This window comes from Oncorhynchus nerka, linkage group LG13 (genome assembly GCF_034236695.1).
Source record: "Oncorhynchus nerka isolate Pitt River linkage group LG13, Oner_Uvic_2.0, whole genome shotgun sequence".
NCBI classification, from domain to species: Eukaryota; Metazoa; Chordata; class Actinopteri; order Salmoniformes; family Salmonidae; genus Oncorhynchus; species Oncorhynchus nerka.
The window spans coordinates 40,669,639-40,697,301 of record NC_088408.1 but is presented as its reverse complement, the minus strand read 5'-3'; the positions used below and the strand labels follow the sequence as shown (position 1 = coordinate 40,697,301).

At 40.8% G+C, this 27,663-nt stretch overlaps 1 protein-coding gene across 2 annotated transcripts in view; it reads left to right on the top strand.

The window, feature by feature from the left end:
• negr1 (neuronal growth regulator 1) overlaps positions 1-27,663 on the top strand; it is a 374,065-nt gene that overhangs the window by 176,652 nt on the left and 169,750 nt on the right. For both annotated transcript variants that reach the window (XM_029677036.2, XM_029677035.2), the window contains exon 3: positions 4,160-4,285. In XM_029677036.2, coding sequence (XP_029532896.1) covers positions 4,160-4,285 — 126 coding nt within the window. The remainder of the gene's footprint in view (positions 1-4,159; positions 4,286-27,663) is intronic.

The window sequence follows — 27,663 nt, the reverse complement described above, 5'->3', positions numbered from 1 at the left end:
GCCTCCATTAACATTGACGAGACTGACGTGCAGCTGGTAGAGAGTTTCAAGTTCATTGGTGTCCACATCACCAAGAAACTATTATGTTCCAAACACACCAAGAAAGTTGTGAAGAGGGCACAACAACACATTTTCCCACTCAGCAGACTGAAACGAGTGAGGTGCTCACTCCCAGGGTCCTGACTTTCGTGATTATGGTGTCGAAGGCTGAGCTGTAGTCAATGAACATCATTCTTACGTAGTGTAGGTGTTGCTTTTGTCCAAGTGGGAAAGGGCAGTGTGGAATGCAATAGAGATGCGTTATCTGTGGACCTGTTGGGGCAGTAAGCAAATTATGGTGGATCCAGAGTGTATGGGATGATGTGAGCCAAAGCATTTCATGGTTACAGATCGGAGTGATCATTTATACATGTTACTTTGGCGTTCTTGAGCGTAGGGACTATGGTGGTCTGTTTTAAACATGTAGGTATTGCAGACGGGGTCAGGGAGAGGTTGAAAATGTCAGTGAAGACACTTGCCAGCTGGGCAGCGCGTGCTCTGAGTATGTGTCCTTGTAATCTGGCCCTGCGACCTTGTTTAAAGGGGTGTGTGCTTAGTTCCCTCCTGTACTCCTTGTTCCCTCCTGTACTCTGAGCACGACTCCAACATCATCAAGTTTGCTGACGACACAATGGTCGTAGTCGACGAGTCGGCCTACAGGGAGGAGGTCAGAGACTTAGCAGTATGGTGCCAGGACAACAACCTCTCCCTCAACATCAGTAAGACCAAGGCAAATGATACCGGAGCATCAGCTCTTGGACCAACAGGCTCTGAGACACCTACCCCCATGCCATAAGACTGCTAAATAGCTATAAAATCTGACTGTAGTTTTGACACAGCCAGATCAACAGTTAGGGCATACGTAATGGTATCATCCCCATATACACTATATATACAAAAGTATGTGGACACCCCTTCAAATTAGTGGATTCGGCTATTTCAGCCACACACTTTGCTGACAGGTGTATAACATCGTGGACACAGCCATTCAATATTCATAGACAAACATTGGCAGTAGAATGGCCTTGCTGAAGAGCTCAGTGACTTTGATAGTGGCACCGTCATAGGATGCCATCTTTCCAACAAGTCAGTTCGCTCTGCTAGAACTTCCCTGGGAAACTGTAAGGGTTGTTTTTGTGAAGTAGAATGGTCTAGGAGCAACTACGGCCACACAAGATCACAGAACGGGACTGTCGAGCCCTGCAGCGCATAGTGTGTAAAAAATAATCTGTCCAAACTGCCACCGGAAGTAACGTCAGCACAAGAACTGTTAGTCAGAAACTTCATGAAATGGATTTTCATGGCCGAGCAACTACACACAAGCCTAAGATCACCATGCTTCACCGTCCGACAGACTAATCTGGGTTTGGCGGATGCCAGGAGGAAGTTCCTGCCCGAATGCATAGTGCCAACTGTGAAGTTATGGTTCGGGCTAGGCCGCTTAGTTCCATTGAAGGGAAATCTTAAAACTACAGCATACAATGACATTCTAGACGATTCTGTGCTTCCGACTTTGTGGAAGGCCCTTTCCTGTTTCAGCATGACAATGCCCCCGTGCACAAAGTGAGGTCCACACATAAATGGTTTGTCGAGATCGGTGTGGAAGAATTTCACTGGCCTGCACAGAGCCCTCACCTTAGTCCCATCAAACAACTTTGGGATGAAATGGAATGCCAACTGCGAGTCAAGCCTAACCGCCCAACATCAGTGCCGACCTCTCTAATGCTCATGTCTGAAAAGAAGCAAGTCCCCGCAGAAATGTTCCAACATCTAGTGGAAAGCCTTCCCAGAAGAGTAGAGGCTGTTATAGCAGCAAAGGTGGACCAACTCCATATTAATGCCCATGATTTTGGAATGAGATGTTCGACAAGCAGGTGTCCAAATTTTTTGGGTAATTTAGTGTAGATTAAGTTTATAGTTTTTAACAGATTGACCAATGTTTATAAAAATAGTGTAGAGAACAGGTCCCAATATTGACCCATGTGGTACACCTTTAAGAAATTCAGACTGAACCCCATCTATCACGATGGCCTGTGTTCTGTCACTAGTGATGTCCAGCTGGCACTGCTGATTTGACTCAGGGTTGGAGTTGGGTCTTACGAGGAAGGGGATTTTTTTTTCAAACCAACATTAAGTAGAATAGACAGATCATGGGTTAGAACAATTTTGGGAAACATTAGATGACTGACATCAAACACTGGGAGTGTGGAAAAGCTTTCTAAGCGATACATATATCACAGGTTAAATGAAATATTAAAGTGTATTTGAAAAAGCTCTCAAAGAATTCCAATGCCCATAAACTTAGCCATAATGATGGGAGGTGATGTCACTTCTGTTGATGACCGATTATCACCAGAGGACAACTTCACACTTTTCCCAGTAACTTTTTCAAATTGATTATATGAATGTGAGCAAAGTGAACTCAATAACTGTGATTCGTCTACAATTATATCACATTGCCACATACATTACAGTATAGTGCAATAGACACCTGAATACAGTTCATCAAAGTATTACTGTATATCCAGGGTTGGGTAGGTTACTTTCTGAATGTAATCTGTTACAGTTAATAGTTATCTGTCCAAAATTGTAATCAGTAATGTACCTTTTTGGATTACCCAAAATCAGTAATGTCATCTGATTACCTTCAGTTTCTTTTAGATTACTTTCTCCTTAAGAGTCATTAGAAGAAGACAAATGTATGTTACCAATTGATTTGACATCTATTGCAGGATAAATCAATGTTGAAGTTTATATAGCTGGCCATATATGGATGTTACATTTTACTTTATGGGTTGGTTATGGCTTCTTCTAACCCATCGCTTTCTACTACATATAATAATACGATTAAATTATATCTTTACATTACACAATGTCAATCAGAATTCCAGTCATTCCAGTAAATGTTATACCCATTGATCTTCTAGAGTAAATATGGAAGTATAGATGAGCCAAATTATTTCACCTGAGCATAACCCCAAAACTAAGGACTTATTAGCCAGCCCTACTATGTTGATAATGATTTTGTTGTCATGGAGGACTAATTAGGATCATTGATTCAAATTTAAAAATAAATGCTGCGCTCAAGGAATGGCATGCTTTGAGCACTACTGAAAAATACTATATACATGTGAAAAATAAATGCCATGTGTTGCATTTGCTATAGGCCTATTGTTTACCTTTTTGTTGGTGATCTTGGTAATATGCAGCTGTTTAATGGGCAAATTCACAGATGAAACAATAACAAAAATGGTGCCCCGCCTCTGGTTTGGTAAAAAGCTGAGGGATGGGCCTGGAGAAATGTAACCACTCTCAGATGAATAGACAGAGCTATGGATGCAAGGACTGACCATCCATGATATCAACATATTGTTTTAACCATGTTGAGGCTATACAGTGTTATTTCAAACCCTGGAATGAGTTGGTGTCCATGATTGATACACAGCTTAAACTTCTTAAATTGAACTATTATTGGGTTCAAATACACATTTAGATTTGTGAACAGCCATACACAACAACCACAATCCATGAGGCGCAAATAGCTAAATGAGAGAGCAGCAATGTGATTCAAATCAATGTGCTATGTAGATATCAATAATATGTGATATCCGTATCGCCAGAGACCAAACCACTGCAGTCATCCTTACCTCCAAGCGTTTATTCAAATTGGATAATGTTTGGATGCTGACAGCAGTCACACCATTAGAAGACATAGCTTGGACTGTAGCCTACGAAAGCATATTCCTGCTCTTTCCCGCGATCCTTCAAACACAACTTAACCTTGCACCTTTTTTCAATGCTGATTTGAATGTCATTGAGAAAACAGAGAAGTGTCAGCGATTTTTTTCGCAAGCATCTTTTCTGATTTTAAAAGTAATCCTCTAAATTGTCATCTAGTTTTTCAAAAGTATCTGGAATCTGATTACAATCTTTTTGCTGGCAACGTAATGGATTCCACGTAATCCGTTACTCCCCCAACCCTGTGTATATCAGTTTCAATGTTATTTTTTACACTTTTTTGATGACTGTTCCATCACAAAGAAGTGAGTGGATGGGTGCACTGTGGGTCAAAGATTCAAAATGGTAATCTCATTTCTTTTATGTTTCTTTTTCTTTGCAGTTCCCCCCAAGATCTATGACATTTCCTCTGACATCACGGTAAACGAGGGCAGCAACGTGTCACTCATCTGCACAGCCAGTGGGAAACCAGATCCCACCATCTCCTGGAGACACATAACCCCATTAGGTGAGTTCACTTTACAGGAAACACTCTCACATACCTGACACTAATGGACAGGAATGGCTTTGTGCACTGTTGTTTATGGTTTGTTGAAAGTAATTTAAGGCGAGGCACCACACCCTAATTGTCACGATCGTCGTATGGAGGGGACCAAAGCGCAGCGTGGTGTGAATCCATTCTTCTTTATTGAATGAAGAACACTTAAAACAACAAAACGATTAAGACGACCGTGACCGCTATATAAACAATTTGCTAACATGCAACATAAGATAAGACAATAACCCACGAAATACCCAAAGAAGATGGCTGCCTAAATATGGTTCCCAATCAGAGACAATGATAAACACCTGCCTCTAATTGAGAACCAATCTAGGCAACCATAGACCTGCATAAACACCTAGATGGAAACAACCCCATAAATCTACAAAACCCCTAGACAGTACAAACACCCTAGATGAGAAAAAAGCACACATACCACCCTCGTCACACCCTGACCTAACCAAAATATATAAAGAAAACAAAGAATACTCAGGTCAGGGCGTGACACTAAGACACATTTCCCCCCCTTAATCATATCACAATTAACTTTAATAGTTGAATATAGACAGCAATATAATACGTTTTTGTATTAGCTACAACTTCTCTGAAATATTGTGTTAAAATATGCAAATGAGGCAACACTCATTAAATATGCACATATTTGCATACACCCCAAATCTAATTTTCTGGAAACTGGATGATGTCAGCCTAACTATTTTGGTTTCACTCTGTTGAGACACTCCAGGACCGGACTTGCATTGACTAGATTGTGGATATATACTTCTTTCATATTTCAATCTGTAAAATACTTAAGACATGTACGTAAACTGCATTTTTGGCACATATTTCCAAAGAAAATGTTATGTGGAATGAAAATTTGACAACATATCAACAATTCCCTCTATACAAGTATGGAGCATATATGTAAGGATAACCACACACAATGTGGTGAATACAGATGCTTCTGAAGCTGATAAAAATGTGTTAGCATGTGGGAAGAGTCTTACTTTCAGGAAATAGCAGTTAAGGAAAGGTACAATTAATTTAGCCTACCAATCACCAAACACCTATTTAAACTCAATCACAACCTCTTTAAAGTAAGTTACTACATAGAGTCCAGTTTGTAAATTTCTCTATGAAATGGGCTTTTAAATTATATACAGTGCCTTGAAAAAGTATTCATACCCCTTGACGTAAGTGAGAGCAAAATTACAAGATTATGTTATAATACTGTTATTGCATCAAATGGTTGTTTTGTGGAATAGAATATGGTTCTTAGAACACTCATCTGTGCGGGGTCTTCTGAGTTGGGCCTCTGGGGCTTAATGCTGACAGTGGATTTGCGATGCCTTTGGTGATACAACCTAAAAGACTGCATTCCATAGCATGAGTTGGTGTTTGTGTGCCAGGAGATAGGGTGGAGATGGCTCGGGTATGTATAATTATGAGAGGAAACTTGTTTTGGGGGCCAGACCCTGGTTTCCACACAAAGACAACAGTCTTTAGAGCAGATACTGTCTGCTGTGAATTATTCATCTATTTCATACAAATCCTAACCTTGTGACCCATTCCACACATCTATTGTTTGTCATGTAGACTAAGGAGATGTATCTTTGCTATCAAATATCTTTGTATTCTTTGTGTCGGGGCCTCAACAAATCATCTAAGAGTGGTTATATTGTAAAGCACTCACATCATTCACTTGTGTGTGGTGTGACATGCTTTCTTTATTGATAAGTAAATAAAGATTTAGTTTAAGTATATCTCTGACTATATCTATATCTCTGAGTATATCTCTGAAATTGTGTTGTGTTAAAGCCTGAATTAAAAATGTATTACATTTTACACACAATACCCCATCATGACAAAGTGAAAAAATGTGTTTTGACATTTTGCAAATATATAGAAATGTCTCATTTACATAATAATTCACACTCCTGAATCAATACATGTTAGAAGCACTTTGAGTAAGTTTCTAAGAGCTTTTCACACCTGGATTGTACAATATTTGCCCATGTATTATTTTTTAAATTCTTCAATCTCATGAAAATGGTTGTCTAGCAATGATCAACAACCAATTTGACAGTCTTTCCATCAATTTCAAGTAGAATTAAGTCAAGAACATTCATTGTCATCTTGTTAAGCAACTGCAGTGTAGATTTGGCCTTTTTTAGGTTGTTGTCCTGATGAAAGGTGAATTCATCTTCCAGTGTCTGGTGGAAAGCAGACTGAACCAGGTTTTCCACTAGGATTTTGCCATTCCGTTTCTTTTTTATCCTAAAAAACTTCCCAGTCCTTAACAATTACAAGCATATCCATAACATGTTGGAGACTTCTTCCGAAGAGGAAAAGGATCAGTAAGTGTCCATGGTTCTTTTAATACGTAAATGTACACTACAAAACAATAAACATGGAAAACCTAAACAGTTGTAGCGGTTTTTATTAGAGAGGGGTAAAGAAAGATTTTGTTCGGGCGCCAGGCAGGTATTAACCATGCCGAAAGGAAAAGAGTACAAGAGAGAGTACCACTACCAGACCCACACACATCAGCAGAAGAGACTGCCTAGAGTGTAGCCTGTTTACCAGATAGCCAGTGGAGAGAAAAGAGAATACACACCATATAAAACCCACATCACAGCACAGGGGTAACCCAAACAAGAATACCTCATACAATAATACTAATACTAATAATGGCAGAGCAATTCAACAGCAACTTCATACAAGAACGACCCCAGTCATCAACATAGGATTTGCAATAATCTGTATTATTTTCTAGTGGATGAGTGCAGGTATGAATGTGGGGGGTGTTCATCGACACAACAAAAGCCTTAAAAATGTCCACAGTCTTCTCAGCCACATGTCATTAGTACACCTCACCTCAATACAGTTCACATAACAATACACAACTTGCAAGCAACCTCCCTTTTAACTAAAATGTCCATCAAAATACTTCTGGCAGGGCAATAATAGTCCAGCTCTAATGAACTTCAAGGGGAAGTGCATTTGAAAAATAGAGAGTCTGTTGCAGGGTAAAGCACTGGAATGAGAGGGAAGAGAAAGAGAGAAAAAAAGATAAGAGAGATCTTAGCTGTGGTCTTCAGGCGTGCAGATGTACTGTCTGACTGTCCGATGGTTTGTATGTTAAAGCTTCGCAACAATGTTGCTACTAATCCATGCGATCCATAACGGGCGCGGTCCCAAACAAAAACAACCACGATCTAAAGCAATCACACCGATGATTGAGTTAAATACTTTATAAACTACAAACGCTGAAATCAAACAAAACTTCTGCAGCACAGTACACACAATCAAACTGTCGCGCCACCCAAGAGCTCCTCCCCAAAGAGCTGAACGAGCTCTCTTTATTTCCTCCTTCCTTACTGCTCATGCACTCTTAAAGTGGCAGCGCACTGTGAAGGCTCCGTGCAGATTTCGCCACACAGTCCTTTCTGGTGCAAAGACAGAGACAGGAACAATCACCCACAAACACACAGTGAAACCCAGGCTACCTAAGTATGATTCTCAATCAGAGACAACTAATGACACCTGCCTCTGATTGAGAACCATACTAGGCCGAAACATAGAAATACCCCAAAACATAGAAAAACAAACATAGACTGCCCACCCAATTCACGCCCTGACCATACTAAATAATAGCAAAACAAAGGAAATAATGGTCAGAACGTGACAATATGTAGAATGGTACTCAGTGATGTGTTGGATTTGCCCCAAACATAACACTTTGTATTCAGGACATAAAGTACATTTCTTTGCCACATTTATTGCAGTTTTATTTTAGTCAGTAGCGGTGCTTGGGTAAAATCACTGGGTAAGCCAAGCCAATAAAAAAGCCATATTACTACCTATGTTGTGATATATGCGTTGTTTGCTCTATAACCCACTTCTTAGGGATAGCCCCCCTTTTTTACATTTTCACCTAAAATGACTCAGGGCCTGAGCTACTGCTAGTAGCATAGGATAGGCATATTCTTGGTACCACTTGAAAGGAAACACATTGAAGTTTGTGGAAATGTGAATTGAATGTAGGAGAATATAACACAATAGATGGTAGATGAAAATACAAAGAAATAAACATCAATTTTTATTTTTTTCTACCACCATCTTTGAAATGCAACAGAAAGGTCCCACATCTAGCCATCACTCTCGTTGGTAATCCGATGGTGTTCACAAGATGGCAGCAGTGTATGTGCAAATGGTGTATGTGCAAACAGTGTATGTTTCAGACAAATAACTTGAAGTATGAGCAAACTACATGACATTTAGTGTGAAGTTACCCAGGTACATTTGGACAAATAGTGAAGGAGACATTTGAGTTTGAGTTTGAGATTATTTTTTATTTTTACAGGGACAGTGCACATTAATCAACGTTTCAGTAAAAGTGCCGGTTTTAGCCAGCCGGCTAATTTTCAACCGCAGTCCCTTTACATTCATGTGAATTTACATTCACATTACTTTTTTCTGCAAGAATATTGTTAAATCTGTACACTTGGAGTTTGATTTAGCTTTTCCAGTATTAGTAACCATATTATAAGTTCAATATTTGAAATCTCCCATTTTTCATAACTTCATAACTCTCCATATTCTTATCATTTTTGTCCAAAAGGAACCGGCTTGCTGTGATATACAATAAGGCCGTGATAACAAAAAGACAACAGTCACACAGTGGAGGAATAAATTCAACTACACGTACATTTGTTTCTTCAAAAAACCTAAGAGAAACATCTAACATCTAATTATTTTCTATTCATTTTTTTATCAAGGGAGGCCAAGTGCTTCCTGGAGTCAATCAATCAATTTCTACAGCAGCAACATGTCATAGTATTTTGTTCCAGATACCATCATATACATGGGCTACACATACTGAGACAGAGGGGCGCTGTTTCCCTCGCTGTGATGATTTCTCCAGTGAGATTCAGACATTCCAATTGACAGAAAATTATGAAAACACAGAGACAAAATACAAATAATTTCCCTTGGCTCCATGAATAGACATCACTGACTTTAGTGCCTTATTGCAAACAGGATGCATGTTTTGGAATATTTGTATTCTGTACAGGCTTCCTTTTCACTCTGTCATTTATTGATGCCAGTATTGTAGAGTAACTACAATGTTGTTGGTCCATCCTTAGTTTTCTCCTATCATAGCCATTAAACTCTGGAAATATTTTAAAGTCACAATTGGCCCCATAGTAATTTCCCTAAGCAGTTTCCTTCCTCTCCATCAACTGAGTTAGGAACGACACCTGTATCTTTACAGTGACTGTGTATTTATACACCATCCAAAGTATAATTAAATTCAGGCTGTAACAGCTAAATGTGGACAAAGTCAAAGGGTGTGAATGCTTTCTGAAGGCACTGTATGATTACATGTAGTCAGCTTTGAAATGATGGATTCCTGTTCATTTGAATACGGTTACAATTCATGACGTTTTGATGACCACCCTGTACATATGGAACAATTTCCAGAGCTCTCTGAGAGTAGATGTTCTGGTCAGATCAGAGTAATGATCAGAGACCTCTGTTGATAAATGTGTCTTTTTTCTTAATGTTTTGTAATTGTGTATATTGTATATTCAGTGGGGCAAAAAAGTATTTAGTCAGCCCCCAATTGTGCAAGTTCTCCCACTTAAAAAGATGAGAGAGGCCTGTAATTCCCATCATAGTTACACTTCAACTATGACAGACAAAATGAGAAAGAAAATCCAGAAAATTCCATTGTAGGATTTTTTATGAATTTATTTGCAAATTATGATGGAAAATAAGTATTTGGTCACCTACAAACAAGCTAGATTTCTGGCTCTCACAGACCTGTAACTTATTCTTTAAGAGGCTCCTCTGTCCTCCACTCGTTATCTGTATTAATGGCACCTGTTTGAACTTGTTATCAGTATAAAAGACACCTGTCCACAACCTCAAACAGTCACATTCCAAACTCTACTATGGCCAAGACCAAAGAGCTGTCAAAGGACACCAGAAACAACATTGTAGACCTGCACCAGGCTGGGAAGACTGAATCTGCAATAGGTAAGCAGCTTGGTTTGAAGAAATCAACTGTGGGAGCAATTATTAGGAAATGGAAGACAAGACCACTGATAATCTCCCTCGATCTGGGGCTCCACGCAAGATCTCACCCCGTGGGGTCAAAATGATCACAAGAACGGTGAGCAAAAATCCCAGATCCTAGGGGGGACCTAGTGAATGACCTGCAGAGAGCTGGGACCAAAGTAACAAAGCCTACCATCAGTAACACACTATGCCACCAGGGACTCAAATCCTGCAGTGCCAGAAGTGTCCCCCTGCTTAAGCCAGTTTAAGCATTTGGATGATCCAGAAGAAGATTGGGAGAATGTCAGATGATACCAAAATAGAACTCGTCGTGTTTGGAGGACAAAGAATGCTGAGTTGCATCCAAAGAACACTATACCTACTGTGAAGCATGGGGGTGGAAACATCATGCTTTGGGGCTGTGTTTCTGCAAAGGGACCAGGACGACTGATCCGTGTAAAGGAAAGAATTAATGGGGCCATGTATCGTGAGATTTTGAGTGAAAACCTCCTTCCATCAGCAAGGGCATTGAAGATGAAACGTGGCTGGGTCTTTCAGCATGACAATGATCCCAAACACACCGCCCGGGCAACGAAGGAGTGGCTTCGTAAGAAGCATTTCAAGGTCCTGGAGTGGCCTAGCCAGTCTCCAGATCTCAACCCCATAGAAAATCTTTGGAGGGAGTTGAAAGTCCGTGTTGCCCAGCAACAGCCCCAAAACATCACTGCTCTAGAGGAGATCTGCATGGAGGAATGGGCCAAAATACCAGCAACAGTGTGTGAAAACCTTGTGAAGACTTACAGAAAACGTTTGACCTCTGTCATTGCCAACAAAGGGTATATAACAAAGTATTGAGAAACTTTTGTTATTGACCAAATACTTATTTTCCACCATAATTTGCAAATCAAGTCATTAAAAATCTTACAATGTGATTTTCTGGATTTTTTTTCTCATTTTGTCTGTCATAGTTGAAGTGTACCTATGATGAAAATTACAGGCCTCTCTCATCATTTTAAGTGGGAGAACTTGCACAATTGGTGGCTGACTAAATACTTTTTGCCCCACTGTATGCAGAGCTCATCTGTAGAAGAGACTCTAGTCCCTATGATGACTTCCCTGTCAAAATAAAGTTGAAATAAATACAAATAATATACAGTACCAGTCACAAGTTTGGACAGACCTGCTCATTTAATGTTTTTTATTTATTTTTACTAATGTCTACATTGTAGAATAATCGTGAAGACATCAACACTATGAAATAACAAAAAGTGTTAAACAAATCTAAATATATTTTAGATTTTAGATTCTTCAAAAGCAGCCCCCTTTGCCAAGAGTGTGCAAAGCTGTCATCAAGGCGTTCGCTCAACCAGCTTCACCTGGAATGATTTTCCAACAGTGTTGAAGGAGTTCCCACATATGCTGAGCACTTGTTGGTTGCTAGTCTTTCACTCTGCGGTCCAACTTATCCCAAACCATCTCAATTGGGTTGAGGTCAGGATGATTGTGGAGGCCAGGTCTTCTGATGCAGCACTACATCACTCTCCTTCTTGGTCAAATAGCCCTTCCACAGCCTGTAGGTGTGTTGGGTCATTGTCCTGTTGAATACAAATTAAAGTACCACTAAGCGCAAAACCAGATGGGATGGTGTAATGAATGTATCCTCTGCAGCAGAGGTAACTCTGGGTCTTCCTTCCCTGTGGCGATCCTCATGAGCGGCAGTTTCATCATAGCGCTTGGTTGGTTTTCGCGACTGCACTTGAAACTTTCAAAGTTCTTGAAATTGTCCGTGTTGACTGACCTTTTTTCACATCTTAAAGTAATGATGGACCGTCGTTTCTCATTGAGCTGTTCTTGCCAAATAGGGCTATCTTCTGTATAATCTCCTACCTTGTCACAACACAACTGATTGGCTCAAACGCATTAAGGAAAGAAATTACACAATTTTTTTTTTAACAAAGCACACTTGTTAATTGAAATGCATTCCAGTTGACTACCTCATGACACTGGTTGAGAGAATACTAAGAGTGTGCAAAGCTGTCATCAAGGCAAAGGGTGGCTACTTTGAAGAATCTCAAATTATAAAATATATTTTGATTTGTTTAACACTTTTTTGCTTACGACATGATTCCATATATTTTGTTTTCATAGTTTATGTCTTCACTAATATTCTACAATGTATAAAATAGTAAAAATAAAGAAAAATCCTGGAATGAGTTGGTGTGTCCAAACTTTTGACTGGTGCTAGATACATCAAGCTGACATTTTTTATTGTACCCTTTGGAAGTACTAATATTAAAATGACCAAAATACTCCTGAATTTCAAAACTGTCATTTTAGCCTGTGGTGCCTCACCTTTAATTTAATGGTAATACCTAAACAAGAACATGATTTGGGTTGGATTGATTTTCCTTATTTGACAGTAAGTATGATCACTCTTTATGGTTGTATTCTTCTTTTTATGATGTCACAAATATTGCTTGGATAATAAAAAACAGGGTTGGTTTTGATGAAGAATGGTTAATAACCACTGCATGAATATTCAGTCTCAGCACATTAATGCAATTTGTTGTCTTGGATGTTGATTACAAGAGCTCCAAAAGTAATCACTTGGACTACTGCTGATCCCCTGGCTTGTATGTGTATGCCTTCATACACCATTAAGCTTCTGAAACTTTTAGGCCCCATTCAAAAATGAATTGACAGAGCTGTGGTGCTGCAACAGTTCCCCTGCCATTACACTGACTTTGAATCCCTCCTCATTTTCATATTAATGGATTAGTCCATGCTGTGCTTATCTGATAACTGTAAGGATGACTACATTAATCATATGGCAGTCAAATCCTCTTATCTGGTGCATTTTCTCTTATTGTATTGGGGTTTTCAGAAGCTGATCAAAAGACCCATCTGAGGAGTCAAAGTGGCAGTCCCTTATTCTACTTTGAAGTATCCATACTTTGATGTTGCTTGGGGGGGAATTATTTTCTGGTCAAATGAAAGAACCAGGAACTAAATGTAATCACAGGGGAAGTCTAGGACTTCAAAAGGGGCCATTTGGCATAGAAGATATGGACCAGCTATTATGTAATGGCAATTGTTCCAATGGACTGGGTTGTAATCGTATAATCAAATGTCTACATCTGCATCCTTTTCAGTGTGTTGGATGTGCACAGAAATACACTACATGACCAAAAGTATGTAGACACATGCTCATTGAAAATCGAATTCTAAAATCATGGGCATTAATATGGAGTTGGTCCCCACTTTGCTGCTATAACAGCCTCCACTCTTCTGGGAAAGTTTTCCACTAGATGTTGGAACGTTGATGCGGGGACTTGCTTTCATTCAGCCACGAGTATTATTGAGGTCGGGCACTGATGTTTGGCGATTAGGCCTGACTCGCAGTCGGCGTTCCAATTCATTCCAAAGGTTTTTGAAGGGGTTGAGGTCAGGGCTCTGTGCAGGCCAGTCAAGTTCTTCCACACTGATCTCCACAAACCATTTCTGTACGGACCTCGCTTTGTGCACGGGGGCATTGTCATGCTGAAACAGGTAAGGGCCTTCCCCAAACTGTTGCCACAGAGTTGGAAGCACAGAATTGTGTATAATGTCATTGTATGCTGAAGAGTTAAGAGTTCCCTTCACTGGAACTAAGGGACCTAGCCTGAACCATGAAAAACAGCCCCAGACCATTATTCCTCCTTCACCAAACTGTAAAGTTGGCACTATGCATTGGGGCAGGTAGCGTTCTCCTGGCATCCGCCAAACCCAGATGCATCCTTCGGACCCCCAAATGGTGAAGCGTGATCTGATGGCTACCTGGTCTATTTTAATTGAACCCCCCTTTTTTTACACTACTGCTACTCTCTGTTACTTACAGTGCCTTGCGAAAGTATTCACCCCCTCTGCATTTTCCTATTTTGTTGCCTTACAACCTGGAATTAAAATAATGTTTTTTTTGAGGGGTTGTGTCATTTGATTTACACAACATGCCTACCACTTTGAAGATGCAACATATTACTTTGTAGAGCCACCTTTTGCAGCAATTACAGCTTCAAGTCTCTTGGGATATGTCTCTATAAGCTTGGCACATCTAGCTACTGGGATTTTTGCCCACTCTTCAATCAAAAACTGCTCCAGCTCCTTCAAGTTGGATGGGTTCCGCTGGTACACAGCAAACTTTAAGTCATACCACAGATTCTCAATTGTATTGAGGTCTGGGCTTTGACTAGCCCATTCCAAGACATTTAAATGTTTCCTCTTAAACCACTCAAGTGTTACTTTAGAAGTATTCTTCGGGTCATTGTCCTGCTGGAAGGTGAACCTCTGTCCCAGTCTCAAATCTTTGGAAGACTGAAACAGGTTTCTCTCAAACATTTCCCTGTATTTAGCACTATCCATCATTCCTTCAATTCTGACCAGTTTCCCAGTCCCTGCTGATGAAAAACATCCTCACAGCATGATGCTACCACCACCATGCTTCACTGTGGGGATGGTGTTCTCGGGTGATGAAAGGTGTTGGGGTTTGTGCCAGACATAGTGTTTTCCTTGATGGCCAAAAAGCTACATTTTAGTCTCACCTGACCAGAGTACCTTCTTCCATATGTTTGGGGAGTCTCCCAGATGCCTTTTGGCGAACACCAAACATGTTTGCTTATTTTTTGTTTAAGCAATGGCTTTTTTTCTGGCCACTCTTCCATAAAGTCCAGCACTGTGGAGTGTACGGCTTAAAGTGGTCCTATGGACAGATACTCCAATCTCCGCTTTGGAGCTTTGCAGCTCCTTCAGGGTTATCTTTGGTCTCTTTGTTGCCTCTCTGATTAATGCCCTCCTTGCCTGGTCCGTGAGTTTTTGTGGGTGGCCCTCTCTTGGCAGGTTTGTTGTGGTGCTAAATTCTTTCAATTTTCTAATAACGGAATTAATGGTGCTCTGTGGGATGTTCAAAGTTTGTGATATTTTGTATATATCCCAACACTGATCTGTACTTCTCCACAACTTTGTCCCTGACCTGTTTGGAGAGCGCCGTGGTCTTCATGGTGCCCCTTGCTTAGTGGTGTTGCAGACTCTGGGGCCTTTGAGAACAGGTGTATATAGTTGAAGTCGGAAATGTACATACACCTTAGCCAAATACATTTAAACTCAGTTTTTCACTATTCCTGACATTTTATCCTAGTAAAAATGCACCCTTTCTTAGGTCAGGTAGGATAACCACTTTATTTGAAAAAGTGAAATGTCAGAATAATAGTAGAGAATTATTTCTTTCAGCTTTTATTTCTTTCATCACATTCCCAGTGGGTCAGAAGTTTTTTGGCTGATTTCTTTTGACTTTCCCTTGATGTCAAGCAAAGAGGCACTGAGTTTGAAGGTAGGCCTTGAAATATATCCACAGTTACACCTCCAATTGACTCAAATGATGTCATTTAGCCTTTCAGAAGCTTCTAAAGCCATTAAATAATTTTCTGGAATTTTCCAAGCTGTTTAAAGGCACAGTCAACTTAGGGTATGTAAACTTCTGACCCACTGGAATTGTGATACAGTGAATTATAAGTGAAATAATCTGTCTGTTAACAATTGTTGGAAAAATGTATTGTGTCATGCACAGAGAAAATGTCCTAACCGACTTGGCAAAACTATAGTTTGTTCACGAGAATTTTGTGGAGTGGTTAAAAAAAGAGTTTTAATGACTCCAACCTAGGTGTATGTAAACTTCCGACTTCAACTGTATATACTGAGATCATGTGACAGACCATGTGACATGTATAGTCCACCTATGTGCAATCTACTTAATTAATTATGTGACTTCTGAAGGTAATTGGTTTCACCAGATCTTATTTAGGAGCTTCAGAGCAAGGGGATGAATACATATGCACCCACCACTTTTATGTTTTACATTTTTTTAAACAAGTTATTTTTTAAATTTCACTTCATCAATTTGTACTATTTTGTGTATGTCCATTACATGAAATCCAAATAAAAATATATTGAAGCCTCCCGGGTGGCGCAGTGGTTAAGGGCGCTGTGCTGCGCCAGCTGTGCCATCAGAGTCCCTGGGTTCGCGCCCAGGCTCTGTCGTAACCGGCCGCGACCGGGAGGTCCGTGGGGCGACGCACAATTGGCCTAGCGTCGTCAGGGTTAGGGAGGGCTTGGTCGGTAGGGATGTCCTTGTCTCATCGCCGGACCAGCGACTCCTGTGGCGGCCCGGGCGCAGTGACCGCTAGCCAAGGTTGCCAGGTACACGGTGTTTCCTCCAGCACATTGGTGCGGCTGGCTTCCGGGTTGGATGTGCGCTGTGTTAAGAAGCAGTACGGCTGGTTGGGTTGTGTATCGGAGGACGTATGACTTTCAACCTTCGTCTCTCCCGAGCCCGCATGGGAGTTGTAGCGATGAGACAAGATAGTAGCTACTACAACAATTGGATACCACGAAATTGGGGAGAAAAAGGGGTAAAAATAAGATAAAAAAATCGATTGAAATGACAGAAAATAGGAAAAAAGCCAAGGCACTGTATCTATAGTCATTTTACCCCCACCTACATATACAGTACCAGTCAAATGTTTGGACGCCTCTACTCATTCAAGGGTTTTTGTTTATTTGTACTATTTTATACATTGTATTTTAAAAGTGAAGACATCAACTATGAAATAACACATATTGAATCTTGTGTTAAACACATACAAATATAAGTAGCCACCCTTTGCCTTGATGACAGCTTTGCATTCTCTTGGGATTCTCTCAACCAGCTTCACCTGGAATACTTTTACAATAGTCTTGAAGGAGTTCCCACATATGCTGAACACTTGTTGGCTGCTTTTCCTTCACTATGTGGTCCAACTCATCCCACACCATCTCTATTGGGTTGAGGTCGGGTGATTGTGGAGGCCAGGCTATCTGATGCAGAACTCCATCACTCTCCTTATTTTTCAAATAGCCCTTTCACAGCCTGGATATAGTCCCACTAAATACAAACCAGATGGGATGGCGTATCGCTGCAGATTGCTGTGGTAGACATACTGGTTAAGTGTGCCTTGAATTTTAAATAAATCACAGACAGTGTCACCAGAAAATCACCCCCACACCATCACACCTCCTCCTCCATGCTTCACAGTGGGAACCACACATGCGGAGATCATTTCTTGGTTACTGCATGATTCCATGCGTGTTATTTCATAGTTTTGGTGTCTTCGCTATAATTCTACAATGTAGAAAAAAAGTCAACAAAGAAAAACCCTTGAATGAGTTGGTGTTTCCAAACTTTTGACTGGTACTGTACATATTACCACAATTACCTCGACTAACCTGTACCCCCGCCCATTAACTCGGTACAGGTACCCCTTGTATATAGCCTTGTTTTTGTTATTTTATTGTTGCTCTTTTATTTTTTACTTTAGTTTATTTAGTAAATATGTTTCTTAACCAACAATGCAGTTTAAGATAAATAAGAGTTAAGGGTTTGCATGTAAACATTTCACTGTAAGGTCTACACCTGTTGTATTTGGCGAATGTGACAAATGCACTTGATCACTCCAGGGAACGGTTTTCCACTGCTCCAGAGTCAAATGGTGGCTAGCTTTACACCACTCCAGCCAACACTTGGCATTGTGAATGGTGATCTTAGGCCTCTGTGCGGCTTCTCAGCCATGGAAACCCATTTAATGAAGCTCCCGACGAACAGTTATTGTGCTGTTGTTGCTTCCTGAGGCAGTTTAGAACTCAGGAGTGAGTGTTGCAACCAAGAACAGATTATTTTTACGCACCACACGCTTCAGCACTTGGCAGTCCCGTTTTGTGAGCTTGTATGGCCTACAATTTTGTGGCTCAATTGTCTTTGCTCCTTTTGTATAAATTGTGTACCTTGAAATAACAAGTACATTTAGTACACCATATTTGATATAGTCTAGCCCACTCATTGAACAGTATAATATTATTGTTTTCTATGTCGCTGTTGTGTAGTTCTAAAATATGGTGAATCAGTTGAAATTGTAATGGTACCTAGCTACTACTGTGCTGTATTCTGATTGGTCAGATGTTTATTACTTGAGAACAATAAGTTAGTTGAATTGATGCATGGCTGTAACTGTGGTCAGTTAAAGATGATCTATTATATTGAGAAGATGGTCGACTGACCACTCTAACAATGGAAATACATATCCGCAAAGGTGATAGACAGGCTTTAGTAGGCGAGATCAGGTGGGAGCATTCTAGCCAATGGGAGGACATGTACGTGTGTGAATACCATGAAACAAATATTACATCAAATAAGCCTCACCTATCAAAATAGCAATTCACTTTTATCTTGACCAAATTCAACACTCTCTCATTGCTCCCCATACTCACTTGTTCTGCTTAACACATATTTACATGTGGACAGATTTTGGGCGGAGTCGATCTTCTTGCTTTGCCTCTTCCTCTCTTCTCATCCGGCTCTTCTTCATGCAAAAGGGTAATCAATCTCCGTCCAGTGTTTGTCAACAAAGCGTCATACATCCACCACCTACAGAATTAAACTACACAGGTATCAAACTGACAGCAAAAGGATTTACATTATACATTTATTCAAATTTTAATTCTGAGCAATTGGGAGGGGTAAACCATTAAATAGAGGATTCCAACAACAATATAACATTGATTTTAAAACCCAGAGTAGTTTGTGTTTGGTAAGATGCAGTATGAGTGTATGATTGACAAGAAACCAAGTAAGTGAAATCATAAACATGGCATCTTTTTCTTTGCTTTCTCCAGCACTTGACTCAGCCATTTTGGTGAGATTGTGTGTACTGTAGATAGCTTTGCTGCAGCAGTCAGTGGAGTTTGACAGAATGATAAATTGCCCTGACTGACTGTCAAGTTCCTGTTCCTTCTCCAAATGTTTTCTTGTTTGCTTATTTTTTTACACCCTTTCTCTTAACAACCAAAAAAATGCAGACTAATCATTAACTACATTTACTGAAGTGTGGCTATGGTATTTTGAAAATATAATTTGGCTTTAATATGCTTCCAGTAAAGTACATTTGCTTCCTGTACAGTAACAAGAATAACAAAACAATGTTTGTGGAAGAGCAGCTGATTAAAGGAGATAAAGCAAAATTCCAATTCCAGTGGTTTTATACACCAGTGGAGGCTCCTCAGAGGAGGAAGGGGAGGACCATCCTCCTCAGTGAATTTAAAATGTAAAACATTAAACGTTATCAATTTTAGATAAAACTATACAAAATATAATCACGTCACCAAATAATTGATTAAAACACATTATTTTGCAAAGAATGTCTACAGTAGCCTCAACAGCTCTCTGTAGGGTAGCACCGTGGTGTAGCCGGAGGACAGTTAGTTTCCGTCCTCCTCAGAGTAAATTGACTTCAATACAAAACCTTAGGAGCTTATGGTTCTCACCCCCTTCCATAGATTTACACAGTAATTATGACAACTCCCAGAGGACGAGCTCCTGCCTATCAGAGTTCTTGCAGCATGAACTAAAATCAAATCAAATCAAATGTATTTATATAGCCCTTCGTACATCAGCTGATATCTCAAAGTGCTGTACAGAAACCCAGCCTAAAACCCCAAACGGCAGGCAATGCAGGTGTAGAAGCACGGTGGCTAGGAAAAACTCCCTAGAAAGGCCAAAACCTAGGAAGAAACCTAGAGAGGAACCAGGCTATGTGGGGTGGCCAGTCCTCTTCTGGCTGTGCCGGGTGGAGATTATAACAGAACATGGCCAAGATGTTCATAAATGACCAGCATGGTCGAATAATAATAAGGCATTACAGTTCAAATCAAATCAAATTTTATTTGTCACATACACATGGTTAGCAGATGTTAATGCGAGTGTAGCGAAATGCTTGTGCTTCTAGTTCCGACAATGCAGTGATAACCAACAAGTAATCTAACTAACAATTCTAAAACTACTGTCTTATACACAGTGTAAGGGGATAAAGAATATGTACATAAGGATATATGAGTGAGTGATGGTACAGAGCAGCATACAGTAGATGGTATCGAGTACAGTATATACATATGAGATGAGTATGTAGACAAAGTAAACAAAGTGGCATAGTTAAAGTGGCTAGTGATACATGTATTACATAAGGATGCAGTCGATGATGTAGAGTACAGTATATACGTATGCATATGAGATGAATAATGTAGGGTAAGTAACATTATATAAGGTAGCATTGTTTAAAGTGGCTAGTGATATATTTACATAATTTCCCATCAATTCCAATTATTAAAGTGGCTGGAGTTGGGTCAGTGTCAATGACAGTGTGTTGGCAGCAGCCACTCAATGGTGGCTGTTTAACAGTCTGATAGCCTTGAGATAGAAGCTGTTTTTCAGTCTCTCAGTCCCAGCTTTGATGCACCTGTACTGACCTCGCCTTCTGGATGATAACGGGGTGAACAGGCAGTGGTTCGGGTGGTTGATGTCCTTGATGATCTTTATGGCCTTCCTGTAACATCGGGTGGTGTAGGTGTCCTGGAGGGCAGGTAGTTTGCCCCCGGTGATGCGTTGTGCAGACCTCACTACCCTCTGGAGAGCCTTACGGTTGAGGGCGGAGCAGTTGCCGTACCAGGCGGTGATACAGCCCGCCAGGATGCTGTCGATTGTGCATCTGTAGAAGTTCGTGAGTGCTTTTGGTGACAAGCCAAATTTCTTCAGCCTCCTGAGGTTGAAGAGGCACTGCTGCGCCTTCTTCACGACGCTGTCAGTGTGAGTGGACCAATTCAGTTTGTCTGTGATGTGTATGCCGAAGAACTTAAAACTTGCTACCCTCTCCACTACTGTTCCATCGATGTGGATAGGGGGGTGTTCCCTCTGCTGTTTCCTGAAGTCCACAATCATCTCCTTAGTTTTGTTGACGTTGAGTGTGAGGTTATTTTCCTGACACCACACTCCGAGGGCCCTCACCTCCTCCATGTAGGCCGTCTCATCGTTGTTGGTAATCAAGCCTACCACTGTTGTGTCGTCCGCAAACTTGATGATTGAGTTGGAGGCGTGCGTGGCCACGCAGTCGTGGGTGAACAGGGAGTACAGGAGAGGGCTCAGAACGCACCCTTGACCCCCGTGTTGAGGATCAGCGGGGAGGAGATGTTGTTGCCTACCCTCACCACCTGGGGGCGGCCCGTCAGGAAGTCCAGTACCCAGTTGCACAGGGCGGGGTCGAGACCCAGGGTCTCGAGCTTGATGACGAGCTTGGAGGGTACTATGGTGTTGAATGCCGAGCTGTAGTCGATGAACAGCATTCTCACATAGGTATTCCTCTTGTCCAGGTGGGTTAGGGCAGTGTGCAGTGTGGTTGAGATTGCATCGTCTGTGGACCTATTTGGGCGGTAAGCAAATTGGAGTGGGTCTAGGGTGTCAGGTAGGGTGGAGGTGATATGGTCCTTGACTAGTCTCTCAAAGCACTTCATGATGACGGAAGTGAGTGCTACGGGGCGGTAGTCGTTTAGCTCAGTTACCTTAGCTTTCTTGGGAACAGGAACAATGGTGGCCCTCTTGAAGCATGTGGGAACAGCAGACTGGTATAGGGATTGATTGAATATGTCCGTAAACACACCGGCCAGCTGGTCTGTGCATGCTCTGAGGGCGCGGCAGTTGAAACTGGAGCAGCAGCACGGCCAGGTGGACTGGGGACAGCAAGGAGTCATCATGTCAGGTAGTCCTGGGGCATGGTCCTAGGGCTCAGGTCCTCCGAGAGAGAGAAAAAAAGAGAGAAGGAGAGAATTAGAGAACGCACACTTAGATTCACACAGGACACCGAATAGGACAGGAGAAGTACTCCAGATATAACAAACTGACCCTAGCCCCCCGACACATAAACTACTGCAGCATAAATACTGGAGGCTGAGACAGGTGGGGTCAGGAGACACTGTGGCCCCAACCGAGGACACCCCCGGACAGGAAGGATATAACCCCACCCACTTTGCCAAAGCACAGCCCCCACACCACTAGAGTGGTGTTCTAACATGTTCTCCACCCAATCAAAGTATCAGATAATTAATCTAGTACTGAAAGCATAATCTACAGCTTGCTAGCACTGCAGTGTATTAAATGTGGTGAGTAGTGGCTCATACAGACAGGATCGCTACAATACTTACCCATTGATTCTTGAAGAATATAACTTATAAATGCCTCCAGAGCTTTGTTCAACTGTCATACTTCACCAGAACCCAAAATATAAGCTTGTAATACTCCAATAATTATAAAAAAGAGAAAGCGTAAAGACTATATAGCCTCAAAACATGGTTATAACTATAATGTTGATATCATGGATGGTCAGCCCTTTCATTCATAGCCCTGTCTATGAATTTAAAAGTGGTTACATTTCTCTAGCCCCATACTTCAGTTATTTTACTGAAACAGAGGCAGTGAAACACTTGGTTATTGTTTCAACTGCTGATTGCAGCTTTAAAGCCCACTACTATTAACATCTACTGGTGCTGGTGAATACCTACCACATACAGTGGCAAGAAAAAGTATGTGAACCCTTTGGAATTATCTGGATTTCTGCATAAATTGGTCAGAAAATGAGATCTGATCTTCATCTAAGTCACAACAGACAAACAGTCAGCTTAAACTAATTACACACAAATTATTGTATTTTTCTTGTCTATATTGAATACATAATTTAAACATTCACAGTGTAGGTTGGAAAAAGTATACGAACCCCTAGGCTAATTGGAGTCAGGAGTCAGCTAACCTGGAGTACAATCATGGGTTAGAGCTGCCCTGCCCTATAAATACAACTCACAACATTTTAGTTTGCTATTCACAAGAAGCATTGTCTGATGTGAACTATGCCTCGAATAGGAGAGATCTCAGAAGACCTAATATTAAGAATTGTTGACTTTCATAAAGCTGGAAAGGTTTACACAAGTATCTCTAAAAGCCTTGATCTTCATCAGTCCGCGGTAAGACAAATTGTCTACAAATGTAGAAAGTGCAGCACTGTTTCTACTCTCCCTAGGAGTGGCCCTCCTGCAAAGATGGCTGCAAGAGCACAGAGCAGAATTCCCAATGAGGTTAAGAAGAATCCTAGTGTCAGCTAAAGACTTACAGAAATCTCTGGAACATGCTAACATCTCCGTTGACGAGTCCACTATACGTAAAACACTAAACAAGAATGGTGTTCATGGGAGGACACCTCAGAAGAAGCCACTGCTGTCCAAAAAAACCCATTGCTGTACGTCTGAAGTTCGCAAAGAGCATCTGGATGTTCCACAGCGCTACTGGTAAAATATTCTGTGGACAGATGAACCTAAAGTTGAGTTGTTTGGAAGGGACACACAACACTGTGTGAACTAAAAAAGCCACAACACAACACACCAACATCAAAACCTCTTCCCAACTGTAAAGTATGGTGAAGAGAGCATCATAGATTGGAGCTGCTTTGCTGCCTCAGGGCCTGGACAGCTTGCTATTATCGATGGAAAAATGAATTCCCATGTTAATCAAGACATTTTGCAGGAGAATGTAAGGCTATCTGTCCGCCAATTGAAGCTCAACAGAAGTTGGGTGATGCAACAGACAACGACCCAAAACACAGAAGGAAATCATCTACAAAAATGGCTTCGACAGAAGAAAATACACGTTCTGGAGTGGCCCATTCTTGACAACCCGATTTGAGATGCTGTGGCATGACCTCACGAGAGAGGTTCATACCAAACATCCCAAGAATATTGCTGAACTGAAACAGTTTTGTAAAGAGGAATTGTCCAAAATTCCCTGACCGCTGTGCAGTTCTGATCTGCAACGACAGAAAATGTTTGGTTGAGTTTATTGCTGCTAAAGGAGGATTAACCAGTTATTAAATCCAAGGGTTCACATACTTTCCCCATCCTGCACGGTGAATGTTTACACGATTTGTTCAATAAAGACATAAGTGTATAATTGTTTATTTGTTTAAGCAGACTGTATTTGTCTATTGTTGTGACTTAGATGAAGATCAGATCAAATGTTATGACCAATTTATGGAGAAGTCCAGGTAATTCCAAAGGGTTCACAAGCTAGGAAAGAAGGAAAGGAGGAAATAACTATAGGAAAGGAGGAAAGGGAACTAGGAAAGGAAGCTTAGAAGGGATAAGAGGAAAAGAGCTAGGAAGGGAAAAGAGAAACGGAAAAGCTAGGAAATGAAAGGATAAGGAAAAGGATTTTAAAAAAGAGAACAGAAGGAGGGAAGGAAACAAAGTTAGGATAGGAGTCAAGGGATGTAGGAAAGCAGGAAAGGAAGCAAGACAATTATGAATTAAGGGATGTAGGATTGGAGGAAAGAATTAAAGGGATCTAGGAGAGTCTGAATAAATTCCTACTGAGGCTGACCCAATACCTGCTGACTCAACTCCTACTGTGATCGAGTCCTACTCCGACTCCTACTGAGATCGACTCAGGCTCCTACTGAGATCGACGCCGACTCCTACTGAGATCGACGCCGACTCCTACTGAGATCGACGCCGACTCCTACTGAGATCGACGCCGACTGACACTAACTATGTTTCCATTGACATGTCAATCAAGTAAATGTATTTATTAAGCCGTTTTTACATCAGCTGATGTCACAAAGTGTCCAGTGATTTTTTTATCAACATTTAGAAAGTTGTCAACATTTAGAAAGAAAATAGATGTGGCAATTGCCTACTAGGGTGCATTTCCATTTAACTATCTTCCGTTAATAAAAATAGCTTGATGTAATGACGTCACACCTGAAATAACACTTTTTAGACAAAAATCTACAGCGTCGAATAAAAATCTAGTGGTTGATGTGTTTCCATTACCCACTAAGGCAAATTGTGAATTAATAAATTGGTGACAACCTGTATACCCCCTCCCACCTATCTGTTTCATGTCTCAGATAGCATGTGAAAGCCAGCATGGATAGAATGCAATAATTGACTAATATTTGCCATATTCTGATAATTATCATGTGCCAGTGTGTCACCGCGGATCGGCTGTCTACGCTAGTCCGTGCCATTGTGAATCTTACACTCCTGTAGATCTGAAATAATTGAATGATGAAACTTGCAAGCCAACCAGAAAAAGCAAAGCGAAGCAATTTAAGCATTCTTGAAAGTCAGGACAAGTCAGGACAATCCTTGTCCTGTGAAGTTGAAAATGTTTTATTTTGCAAACAGTAATTAAATGGTGAGTGCAACTTATGACATCACGTGCGGGAACCTTTAAACCTTTAAAATTATTCGGCAATCATAATGTATTAAAAAAACACAGTTTCCATCATCATTTGTTGCAATAAAGAAAGTTAGACAAAATAAAAATTCACCCGTCGAACAGATACATTTTTTGTTGATCTTTAGAAAATGTCTGTCTGCTGTTTCCATTACACATCGCAATATTTTTTTTTGTGACATTGCTTTTGTCGAATAAACTTGGGTCAATAGAAACTTGCTTAATGACTCAATTCTTACTGAGAGTCAACTCCTACTGTCAATGACTCAACTCTTACTGAGATCGACTTAATTCATACTGACACTGACTCAAGTTCTACTGACTCAGCACCTGAGACTAACTCAACTCCTACTGACTGACTCAACTCCTAGTGAGAATTACTTAACTCCTGACAACGATGCAATTCTTACTGAGACAGAGTGTACTAATATGGACACCGTATGTGAAATGCTTTTAATCCTATCTACAGTATGTATGGACACATTTTTCCTAGCCACATGTGGCTAAACATTTGAATACAAAATGTTACTGAAATAATACTACAGGTGACAAAGGTGGGGTCCTCAGTCAGGTATGACTCAGTGGGTTTTAGATCCGCTGTATTAATCGAGTCCCGGCTAGATGTTAATGTTCCAGATTGACAATAAACTCTGGAGGTTGATGTGTCAAGGCAGAGAAACTGTTTTTGAAGAGACACGGTGTGAAAGGAAAAGGGTTCTGGCCCGTACCTTGAGCAGGCCTAGAGGGGAGCCGCTGAGAAAGCCACTGCGTGGGTAGTACTCTATTTTCAAGAGTTTAAAGGATAAATGGATGTAAAAATGCAGCCTGTGCTATAATGGATTTCTCTGTGGTGCTCGTGCTATCTGTGTGTTGCAGCCCTAGAGGAAATGTACTCCGTGCTCCCTACACAATGTGGGAAATTGCTTACTGTGACTGCACTGAATACAAAAATTAACCTCTCTATGATTTCTTTAATTTGTTTGGAGTGACATCTCCCTCAGGTGTGAGGGGCTCCTCTGAAGGTTCCGAATACCTCTCAACACACACCGTCAGTGTCTTCTCTCAATGAAGTTCTCAGTGGAGGACCTTTGCATGGTTTTGTTCAACCAGGCAATTGTTGAGTGCTAATGGACCTGTGTGTGATATCTTTTTTTTTTTTAAAGCCAGTGGCTCAGATTTTCCCTCACTTCTTCGTCAGATTGTATACCATTTGTCACAATGCTACTGCTTGAGGTGGTTGAGTAGAGGTGGTCAGGGTTGAAACACTTAATACAGTAATGGATACTCCAAGGATACATTTCTTATTACAGGCCTGCTGACCTTAGTAATTTCCCCTTCCCCTTTCTAATCAATAAGATAACCAGGGTTTCATTGTGCAGTCTGGGTAAGAGGAGACACACAGAATTCAGAAGCCTAGACAATGTGTAGGGTGAAGTGCCCAATTTCTACTGTTGAGAAGTGCCCTTCTTTTAAACTCGCATTGAAGTATATTGACATTAACACACCGTAAAGTTACAATTAAACTCTGAATCTCAAATAGCCGCCTGTCCCTTTTAATAGCCAGGCAACGGCACACATTCCAGCAAATAAACGGCTGTTTCAAATAATCACCGGGTCTAAATGAATTGTTTACTAGGTTACAAAGTTTGATGTTTGACTTGTTACATTAAATCGTTCAGTAATGACTTGAGAAATGATGGCAATCATCCGTTTTTATCGCCAGTAAGAAACTGCTAGCTAACTGGCAAGCACAAAAATTGTCACTCAAACAGAAAAGGAAAGTAACAGAGTCACTGATAACAACTAAATTAAACAGGCGGGGTTTTAGGAGGGGTTTTGAAAGACACTCATGAGGGTGTCCGCTGAAAATTGACTAGCAACAACAACTGGGACCTAAAAGACACCCACCATGAGCTCCAACTAAATTTGCCCAAGAGGCAGCAAACAAAAGAAAAGCCGACAAACTTAAATATAGGAAGCAAACCAAAAAGTGGAGCAAAACTTACAGGGAAGATCCGATAAAGGACTGTTTGTTTAGAAATCAAATAGGGAGAGCCAACTAAAGGTGTTAACCCTGTCATCTTTCAAGACAACTGGAGCACTGGGCCAG